The sequence below is a fragment of the Aquila chrysaetos genome, chromosome 5 (genome assembly GCF_900496995.4).
Source record: "Aquila chrysaetos chrysaetos chromosome 5, bAquChr1.4, whole genome shotgun sequence".
NCBI lineage: Eukaryota > Metazoa > Chordata > Aves > Accipitriformes > Accipitridae > Aquila > Aquila chrysaetos.
This window is the reverse complement of record NC_044008.1, coordinates 51,949,913-51,961,059: the sequence shown is the minus strand read 5'-3', so window position 1 is coordinate 51,961,059 and position 11,147 is coordinate 51,949,913. Positions and strand designations below refer to the sequence as shown.

Below are 11,147 nucleotides of genomic sequence, written 5' to 3'. Positions count from 1 at the left end.
GCTGAAGCTCCTTTAACTATCCAGTTTCTCCCTCCCAAGATACTAATGTCTATGTAATAATTAAAAAAAAAAAAAATCCCCAATTTTTTGAGAAATTCTTTATTACAATTATTGCTGTTAGTTTAAATGATGATGAACAGATCTGCCTTTGATAATACAGAAATCCAGAACCCAGCTGACACCAGTACCGACAGTGAAATACTGGTCTGTTAAGTAGCATCAGATGGGAAAGAAACAAAGCATTTCCCAGCTGTCTTTGGATAAAGGCTGGCATGCCATATAACGCTTGATTGTAATGTGTTACATCGACCTTTTAAGTACTAATCAGAAACTACACTGCACAGACCTCTTCTGCGGGTGTCCAATCCCCTCACACTACCTGACTTCTCTACTGGCGGAGAAAAAACACCACCACCAAAAAATTCAAGTGGAGTGTTTTGCCTTCATGAATCCAAGCAGCTCTAACCTTCCTGGCAATTTGGCATTACCTGACATCAGTGGGGTTTGTCCCTGTTAAAATGGCACAGTATGAAAGACAGAAAATAGTGATGTGCAAAAATAGTTCATTTTATCCCAGAGCAAGAATTATCAAATAAAAGTGTACCAATGAAACAGGCATTTGTAAAAACAGGGACATCCCCATTATTCAGGCACAGGCTCTTTGAATTTCTATAAACGTCCAATGCTATTAAAAAAACCCCAAACCTCTAGAAAAGGCGAACACTGTTACTCCTTGAATAGAAAAGGAAACGAGACATAGATAAAGAGTGGAAATAATTTCCAAGCCTTACTACAAACCCCATGAGAACAGTGGCCAAATATCAAACAAAAGTAGGCTGTTCCGTATCTTAACAAAACGGTATTTTGATTTACGATTTCCTTTTTGCGAGAAAATTTAAAGAATTCAGAAACAGTGACAAGAATGTAGAGTCTTTTTGAAGTCAAGGCTGACCTGACTGTTCAGAGAAGAGAAATGCCTTGACCACTCAAGATCAGAAATCCTGTTGTAGTTTGTGTCATAACAGACTTAAAAGATAGATTTAAAAAACAGGTACTTCACCTAGTAATAAGTGTGGCAACACAGCTAAAGAGAAACTAAGAGAAGCTGCAAAAGAAATGGGAACCACAAACTTCCCTGCTAGCAAACGATGCATACAAAGAGAAAGACTGTGCAGCAAATAGAGATAAGACTGGTAATAGGCGTGGTGTTATAGGAAACTTTATTGCACCATCATGTACAAATCTTAGTAATGTAATAATGATGGCACCTGCAATTCTCATCTTTTTTAAATGAACACGGATGCTGCTTGCATGTCTTAATTAGTAAGATTTAGTAGTTGGTGAGGCTGTTTTGTTATAAATTCAACTGCCAGCATTCATTCACTTAACTGCACATGGTACTTCTCTCGGGTCTTCTGGGGTCTGGTTCTAGCAATTTAAATGTCAAATTTCCTACTTATTTGGTTGATGAAGTTAAGCCCTCAAGAACAGGGGATGCACTTGTACTCTCCTAGATGGGAATCTAAATTGAATTTTATTTTTTTCAGTAGAACAGATAAGTCACAATGTATACATTAGGATTATCTTAAAAAAAAAAAAACAAACCAAAAAAACCCACACAAACCCACCAAAATATTTGTTCCAGTATTTTATTACATAAAAAATTGATTGTCCATTGAAAATTTGTCACATAGTGCAACCACATCTCATGTAGTATCATTGACAAAGTGTTTTTTTCTGAGGACAGCTGGGTTAAAAATATAATGGCAACTTAGAAAACTTACTTATGGCACTAGAACAGAGAAACCACTAAGCTGAGTGGAGAAATACAGCAGACGTTTAGCTGTCAGGAAAGCAGATGATTTTCCACATACCTCTGTTTAGTACTGAAAAAATAGGGAAATAATAAGAGCTATAATCACCACTCTACTTGTTGAAATTAGTTTTAAAGGCTCTATCTGAATTGCCTGTAGGTAGAGCCAAAAATCTGTTACTGGAAGCCTGATGAGACTCAAATTCAAAATCCAACATCTGCTGGGGTACTTACAGAACATTAATGACCTTAAGTAACTTTTTGAAGATCTTTTTTTATATACACATATATATACCAAAAAAGTGGTATAGTGTTCGGGCCTCTTACATCATTACCAAATAACATCTGCTTACGCAACGCTGTACCAGGACAAGTGCTAGGGTCTCAAAGACTTATTGGTTTTAAAAGAGAATGTAAGTTGTTTTGGAGTAGAGTTATGAACTGCGATACCAAAGACTGGCTGATGAAGAAGTTCCTGCCAGACTGCCACGTTATAGTTACTAGCGTATTTAATTATTTTTTGAGTGTAAAGCATGAAAAAGGGAGAAGAAAAGTGGAAGACAGAAAAGCTACTTGAAGGCAGTGTTTTGTATTTTATATCAAAAGCAACCCTCAGGTCATTACTCCTATTAAAAACCTAAAAAAACTCCAAACACTTTAAAATTTAAATAAGTTATGTGGCACAAAACATGCCTGCATTTGGCACAGGCAACTTAATGACTCAAAACAACCAAACAAAACCCACAGTCAATTGGCTGGCTGAATTTCAACAAAGCCGTCCCCCCTCCTTTTAACTATAAAGGGAAAAGACCCAAGCTACTATAAACGTAGATTTATGAATGACTAAAACAAGTATCTGTTCTCAAAAGCTGGGCTATAGCTACAGTGTAGTAATTGTTTCTCCTCCTTGGCTAATTTGCTTTTGTATTATTTGTATACTGTTTCACATTGCTTCATTATTTAACTCAGGAAGAACCCAATTTGATCAAAAAAGAAATCATGTTTATGTTTTATAACATTAGGAAAACTACAGAAACTGCATTGCCACATTTCTCATCATAATCTGAATTGTCATCTCTATACCATAGATTTAAGTTGTAAAACGAAAAAACACATTAATATTTCATATTTATAGTGTCATCTGACCTCTGTTCATCTCCTGAGATGAAAAGCAATATTCTTTAAAAAAAAAAGGGGAAGTACAAACCCAGAACACTTGACAAAATGATAAATTAGTTCTGGACAAGAAATGGACTGCACATCTCTCCTCAATGCAATGCGATATCCAAGTATCTACAGAGACTCTCCTCAACTCCACTACACGTTTGGGTTAACAGTAGCATATAGAAGTAATACAGTTAAACCTGAAGAAACACATGATTTTCACTTTTCCACTCAGACAAACAGGCACAGACCTGTTTAATGAAGTGTGGCTGGAAAGGTTTCTTTAATCCTAAATTTATACAAATTTAATTAAAATTAAATAAACTGATCACCTGGAACCTTCATCAACATCATTTAGTCCTCATGTACAGAAACCAAAGACAAGTTAGTCTGTCTCTCGAATACCTAACTAAACGTATAATTATTTAAAAGGTTTTTACTACTCAGTGAGACAGTAAGTTTAGTGACATCTTTTATTTTAAAACAAGCACTCAGTAAGTCACAGCCTCCCACTTTTGATACTGAAGTATTCCACAAGATCAACCATTATGGTTCAGTTGGGACCTTTTATCCAAAACACTTGGATTTTAGCACCTTAAATAAAGAGTCAAAGTAACATCTTAGTAGTAACGAATGAAGACAGTTAATACTGTGCTCATCCCCTGGAAAATGATGTGGACCATACATACTAGGTGCATTTAGTCCTTAACAGACAGTAAGGCAGAAGGGAAACAATTCTAAGCAATGGATTTAACTGAATAATAACAAAACCCTCCCAGTTATACAAAGTCTTTCAAAGAGAAATCACATTTGCTCCCATACGTCAAACTTCATAGTATTTAAATCAAATGTTCATTTACAATCAACCACGTCAGTCAGGAATCCGTACCCAAAAAACCCCCCGAACATGAGCTGGTTATTAAACATCAGTGATATGTCTAACTCAAAGTTTAACTCTGTACTGTAACTAGTGCTTTTTCAGAGATTTAAACAAAACCTTAAACCAGTAAAATGAATTCATTTCAGAGTTAAAGCTATTTCTTCTAGCTCACTGTCTAGATAACGGGGCATACATAACATTCCCTTCCACAGGCACAGTTCTTTGGCAGCAACAGCAATCTGAATGGCATGAATTTGACTTTTCCTTTCACCCCCGCACTGCTCACACAGGTGCTATAATTCATTAACATCCCATCATCACTTCTGATGGGTACAGAACCTCCTTTCTGCACTGATTTGGAGTGCATCAGCACAGTACGTGCCTTAGCTTCTTCCACCATGCTTCTAAGAACTTCTGTGGATTTCTGGGGACATACAGAATCAGTTCTGTTTATTTTATAAAGAAACAGGCAGTCTAACCAGACACATCCTAAACGCCGTAATTTCAGGCATCTTTGGCCACTGTAACACTATTCTTTGCAATTTTAGGCAGTTTTGCCAACTGAATCTAGCAAACTGGCTTCCAAGAGAATCTTTTAGCACTGTACTCTGCTATCTAACAGCATCTATGAATCAACAACCAACTTGCATACCCAAGATGGATGCGGCTACTACAGATGAACATCGGCGTATTCTGAGACTGTATTTCTTCTTTTCCATTTAAATTAAGCTTGTGATGTTAGACACACAGATTTGTATGTTTATTTTAAACAACAACGAAAGCATAAAAAATTACAAACTAAAGTAGTCAATCGCTGGTATTAAACATTACCTTTCCTGTAACTAAACAAATGGCCAATATTAATAAGTAAACTGGTGTATTTCAACATAGAAGTCTCTTAACCTCAGTAACCTCTGCTTCCTTCCTTCCCCCCCAGTAAAGCCAGAAATTGTATGGAAAATTAGTTTCCCTCCAAGGAACAGCAGAGCAGCATTCAGTCTGGTTAACGCGTCTGTCATAGATCCTCTCTCTGTTTGGTTGCTCGGTTGTCCTCTTTGATGCTATTAGATTTCTTGTCTGCATCTTTTTTCTTCTTTGCTTTTTCAGGTTTTGTTTTGTTTTTCACTTTCTCATTTTCTTCTGCTCCTTTGCCAGGATAAACCTGACCTTCCAGAGTAACATCCGCACACCTTTCTTGGTTTATCAGAAAGTCTTTGATCTCCCAGGCGTAACCGCCATCACGTAACATAAAGATGGCACGATTTGAGCCAACGATAAACCTAGAGGAAAGATACGTATTTTTTCAGTTAGCTCTGTGCCCTTCAAGCACTACAACATTTTGCTTAATTCAGATCACCTCCAAGACTGAAGCATACATTTAAGAGCAAGAAGCTGGTCTTGCTGTTGCCTGGGGATGGGGACAAGAGAACAATTTTCTAGCACGTGTAAGAATAAAACATATTAAGTTTACAAATAACGAAGGAGGAGTAAGAATATGAAGAAAACTGAAGAACTAATTCAGCACTACATAAAATCCACTAACGGGCATTAAATTTGCTTTATACACTTACTGCAATCCTTCTCAGCTGCAATACAAGAGCGCAACATTCCTCTGTTTCAAAATGATCCTCTCCAAGAGAAAAATCACATTTTTTAGCCAGGGGAACAAAAAGCCTTTTGTGGTGACAAGTCTTCCAAGTGTGATGTTTTCCATCAAGCACATAAAGGCAAACTACTGCAGCTAAAACCGATAAATAGCTGAAACGTAATGAGATAAAAAAGAAACTAGGCTATATATACATCACGTGTAAGTGTTAAAAAGATTTGTGCACCACACCAGAATTTTTGTAGCGTGACTTAAAACAAATTGGCATATAAACTGATACAGAAACGAAGAAATAGTGACGGACGATGGAGGTGGGGAAGGGCACAGGATGAACAGTTAAAAAGATTTTAATGAAGAAAGAAACAAGGGTTCTGTAAAAGCAAGAACTTTATCCTTGCATACAACAGCTTACCTTTGCACGTCATAGTTTGCATTGAAGAGACTGCCCTGCCACAAGCTAGTAATTTCTTCAGTCTCCTTTTCTGTGGGATTTCCCGACACTGTGACAAACATCATCAAAGTCTTCCCCTTTTTCGTCAGCTTCAGGATACTTTCAGGCTTGCCTGGATCAATTTTTGAGAAATCTATTGGTGCTGGAGGCCTCTTGTGTTCGGGAAGATCCCCTTCTTCAATGTCGTCATCTTTCTGTTTTGAAAAGGAAAAGGAGGCTTTAAGCGCAACTGTTCCACAAAGCTGTTCTTTTTTGAGATTTCCCATTGTTTAGAGAATAACTGCCTTGCTAAAGAGAAGTATTTTTTAGCTTAATGATGGAGATTCTTAAACCAAAAGAAATAGTGAAGTTTGTTTCAGGATACTTCACCAAGCATGCTCTTTCCATTTAAAACTTTCCACTTCAAAATGATGCACGTTTTCGTACTGACAGATAGAATCTCATTTTACCACGTACTGAGAAATCTTTCAGTCTTAAGGCTAATTCAGTACAACTCCACCTAAGTATTTCATAAAAGAGTATGTTTTTTCTTCACAGTCTCACAGACATTTATTAAGTATACGAGATGAACTGAGAAAGTTGTACTAATAAGCCTCATACACACATAAATAAAAGTGTTCATCTGCATATTGCTTTCAGAGGTCAAAACTCCCTTCTGGGAATCATGCAAACACTTGATAATTTAATTTTCCTTACTTTGTGTCTTTAAACAAATAGAACCACAAGAATTCAGAATTTCAATGCTCATGCCACAGGAAAGAAAAAAACTTCTGATGCCTCTGCTCAGGTTGACAGGCATTTAAATATTTGGAAAGGCAGAATTCAAATTGCTGCACCTTAAAACGGCTCACGACAGAGAGGAGTGCATATAGTGACAACTTACATGGAGCCAGAACTTGATTTCTTAAACAGTATTTCTATCATAGAATTAAAAAGTAAAAAAAAGAACAGAAAAACCCAGAAGTCTTATACTGGCATCCACCCAAGCACTACTAAATCAGCAGGAATTCAGGAAGATATTTTAGGTGGTGTTTTGCCTTCAAGCATTTAGTGAAAATATCCATCACTTCATTAAGACCATGAACTGTAGCAGCATTTAAAGATATTCCCTTCAGAAGCCTCAAAGGTCAGAAGCCGAGCTTGATTTTTAGATCTAAGTACGCATTACCTTCTCATCTCTGCACATACACATATGCAAACTCAACATTGTCCTCTTACAACATCCCACTACAGGAAGCATCCCATACCGTTTAAAGGTTAAGGTTTCATACAAGTGACCCATGTTCTCTTCCTATCTCGATTATGTAGTTTGCTGTCCTTCTGACAAGACAGTTTAAAATTTAGTTACCACAGAATAAAAGTTGTAGAAGCCTTAGATTTTATCCTTTCTTTCCTTACTAATAATGTATGTGTTTCAATTTTGCAAGTCTGAAGCATGCTTTCAAGTAGTTCATATGCCTTTGCAAATTCCATATTAAGTGAATTGGGAGCAAAGGAGAGCCCCAGGAAAGTCCCACTGCCCTCACTAAGTGGGAACAATACTTATCTTAGTGGAAGCTGAAAAATGCTCATATTGGTAAAGTACAGTGAAAATACAAAATCTTACATCACTGACTGAAAAACACTCTTCAGAGGTAAAAGCAAACCAATCCTAATTTTAGATCAGTTTGGCTAGTGCAAAACCACTTATTTCACAGTTTTGAAAGGGAAAGGCAGAAACAAATATTTCCAAATACTCCTTACACAGTACAGAAATTGACTTTGGATTCAGTGACAACACGATCTACTAACATATATTACCTATTTTCCCCTTAACTATTCAACTAAATGCTCACAAAGCTGTATTGTTACAGTTTGAATAGAAATATAAGCAGCAGTCGAAAGCTCCCCTACACAACACTTCTTTTCTTGATCCTGTACAAACTATCATGCCGTTTTGTATTTATAAAGCTATCTACCAAGTAAACGACTGGAAGAAGTGTAAGCTTTTGCTTTGAAATGTGTAGCAGATTCATTCATTTAAACATTAACATGAGGCTTCAGAGGGAAAGCATTACATAGATATAGTAATAGCTATATATTCCTTCTCCTCCCCTCTGCTCCCATTCTCATGCATTTCTCATCAATGCCCTGGATTTTTATTTTTAAAAATATTAGCAACATATTTCACCTAATTCCTCAGCCTATTCATTGATCTTAGCTCAGAGTCAAGCCTGAGAAACCCTGAGCTTATAACAATAATGAACCAGTTTAAGAATATGACATTTCAGTAACAGAAAGACCTCCGGACCAGATTCTCAGTTCTGTTTCCAGCTCCTCTGGACTCAAGGCTGCTGGAGAGTCCCCTTCCATGAGGGGAAATCCCTAGGTGGCTTCCTTCAAGCTCTAGTTGTGCAACTGAGCTGCTGAAGCAACCTCTCTCTCTTTCCCCCATTCCCCATGCTCATTTTCTACTAGATCACTCTCCCAGTTCACCAGGCAGTCATGCACATGGTTGCGCCAGCACAGTGCAAGGGGCGGCACAAGAGCCTGAACAGAGAGGTGGCCGCTCCTTTTGGGAAGGCTGCTGGAGCCACAGCCTCAGCCTTGCCAGGCTTGTGGCTGAACCCAAGGATGTTATAGCCACCATCCTCCAATGCTTTTAGACTGATTGCCAGGGAAATAAAAAATACTAGGAGTCATCTCACTCACTTGAAAGCAATGACACTTGATTCTGTACAGATCTGTGCCCTGTGCCCCTCGCTCCCGAACATTAATTCCTGCTCTTATCCAAATTCATAATGGCCCCTTTGTTTCTCATCCCACCCCATCAAGTCCACTCATGCCTTTTCTCCTGCTCTATCCTCCAGCCACCACCCCCTTGAGTCTTTCATGTTCTCTATATGTGTCCTCACTACCATCAGGCAAAATGCCATACAGCTGACCATCAGAAGCTGCCATACAGAAGACCAAACAACCGTTAATTGTTGAGCCCCTGCTTCAGTAACTTTTTTCTTCTAGGGCTCTGGCTGTATGTGCATTTCCTCAGTGGCAATGCCAACCCAAGCAGCCAACTCCCAAGCTGCTCAGCCACATCTGCATGCAACACGGCTACAAGCATTTGTGCAGCACATGGTGAACTGGATCAGAGACCTGCTCCAGCTAAAAAGGAAAAACCTTGAACAGCCTCCTGACCCTGCCTGCCACATGGCTGGAACAGAATACACAGCCGAAGAATCACGACAGCATTAACTTGAGTCTCCCTTTCATCCAGGCATCCAATTCAAAAACTCGGAGATGCTCACCTTTTAAGATTTTTCCTACAATGCCCAGTTTGGCTGAAGTTGGCCAATATTATCATTTAAGCCTTGATTTTTTAGCAGCTGGGACTACCTGGTCCTTGGCTGATACCACTAACAGAAAGGTGAACTTTGAGCTTCTTACGTAATTTCATTTAAAATTTTAACTCAATTTTCTAAGAATCTCCCTTACTAAAAGGAGATACACAGCAACAGTCCATGGGATGCACAAGTCCACAAACCTGCCAACCAGGTCCAAGGCAGACATCCTTACTTCTCACAGAAGTTACTTTACCTACATTACATGTACAAAACCTACTTCTCCACCTTGACTAACAGCTGTAACTGGTGTTACAGGAGACAAGTTTTCACTCTATTATTTCCTCCAGTTTTTGTGCAAAACATTCTGGGGAAGAGCCTCATGGGACAGAATAACACACTGATGAGCACTTTGGCATTTATCAGAAGATGATGGAAGACAAAAATAGCGAAAACAACTCAACAGTGGCATGACAACCACATGGAGAAAAGAGTGATGGGGAACTGTCAAAGAAAGTTCAGGCAGCGGGATGAAGGGGGACAAGAGAGAGCTGGAATTAGAAGCCGCCATTCAAACGAGGAGTGGCAAGGAAGGAAACACCAAACCAAAAAACCAACTACATAGTACTCTGTAAACATGAATTGAGTATCTCTCCCGCTATCCGCCCTTTGGTCACAAAACATATATCCCTTTATACCCCAAAAGAGCAGGCATTTACGTCAAACCAGGCTGTTGGCATGCATCGACGGCATGTGTTTGGGGCTCAGGCGCTGGGAGGAGGGAAGGGGGCAGCAGGGCGAGCTGTGGGCACCCGGGGAGAGGGCAGCTCCCCAGGAGCCCCTTCCGTGCCCGCTCGCCCAGATTTTGCAACCCCTCCCCCATACAGAGGAACCCGGAGCCTCAGAGGAAGGAAACCGGCGCCTGCCACCCTAACGCCACCAGGCCTCGGGGATCCCCCCCTCCCTCCCGCCCATTCCAGGCCAGGGCCCCAGCTAGGCCCGGGGGAAGGACGGCCGGGCCGCGGCCCCAAACCTCCCACCTTCCCCCGGCGGAGGCGCCGCGGGGCCGGGCAGAGCGGCCGCCCGACCGCCCGGCAGGGTTGCTCCGCGCCGGCAGCGCGGCCCGCCCGCTCCCCGCGCCGGCGGCAAACGCCGGGTCCCCTCTGCGGGCTCCGGGAGGCGCAGCCCCGCCGCGGGTCCCCGGCCCCTCGCCGCACCTCCCACTGCTCCAGCAGCCGAGCCATGTCCGCGTCGTTGTAGTCCCGAATGTCCTTCTTCTTGGCCGGCCCCGCTCGCCGCTTCCCCTCCGGCTCGCCGGCCCCGGCCGCCGCGCACAGCCACAGCGCCAGGCCCAGCAGGGCCCAGCCGGCGGCCGCCGCCATCTTCTCCCGGACCTCGCCGCCGCGGGAAGGCGGCCCCGGCCGCCTCAAGGGGCGGGGGCAGCGGCGGCTCGGGCCGGGGAGGAGGAGGAGCTGGTCGGGGAGAATGGGCGAGAGGGCAGCGGCAGAGGCGGCGGGGCGGGCCGGGCGTCACGGGGAGCGATGGGGTGGGGGCAACAGCCGCCTTTTGGGCCAGCGGGCGGCTGCCGCGGGCGGCTGCCGCGGGCGGGGCGGGGGGGGGCTGCTGCTCCCCGAGGCGTGCCCGAGCACCGCGGGGGGAGGATGGCGAGCACCCTCCTCCTCCTCCTCCTGCTCCTCCTGCTCCTCCTGCACCGCGATGTCGCAGCCCGGCGTGCGAGGCGCTGTCCCGGCACAATGGGCCGTTTCAGGAGGCTCCCGCCCAGCGCCGGCCTGCTGGGTGTAGTCCCTGCACGTCTTGGCCCAGAGGATTGACTGAAAGGTGGACATTGTCGGTTTTTTTAAAAAAAGAAACGCCTGATGGACCAGCTCCTGGAATATAAGCTATGGGATTCCTTT

General features: G+C 42.2%; 1 protein-coding gene across 1 annotated transcript; it reads right to left on the bottom strand.

Moving 5' to 3' along the window:
• Window positions 1-1,633: 1,633 nt before the first annotated feature.
• On the bottom strand, window positions 1,634-10,666 carry MESD (mesoderm development LRP chaperone). Its single transcript, XM_030014676.2, has 3 exons — window positions 10,449-10,666; window positions 5,876-6,108; window positions 1,634-5,137 (listed from the first exon to the last, which is right to left on the bottom strand). The coding sequence occupies exons 1-3, from the start codon at window positions 10,611-10,613 to the stop codon at window positions 4,873-4,875; spliced, it is 663 nt and encodes a 220-aa protein (XP_029870536.1). The 5' UTR covers window positions 10,614-10,666; the 3' UTR covers window positions 1,634-4,872.
• Between the last annotated feature and the right edge of the window lie 481 nt (window positions 10,667-11,147).

Excerpts from the sequence above, each read along its gene's own strand:
- MESD (XM_030014676.2), bottom strand. The coding sequence starts at position 10,613 with ATGGCGGCGGCCGCCGGCTGGGCCCTGCTGGGCCTGGCGCTGTGGCTG. Across the intron at positions 6,109-10,448 it reads GGCTGCTGGAGCAGTGGGAG|AAAGATGACGACATTGAAGA; the intron begins GTGCGGCGAGGG and ends TTTTCAAAACAG. Across the intron at positions 5,138-5,875 it reads GCAAACTATGACGTGCAAAG|GTTTATCGTTGGCTCAAATC; the intron begins GTAAGCTGTTGT and ends TCTTTCCTCTAG.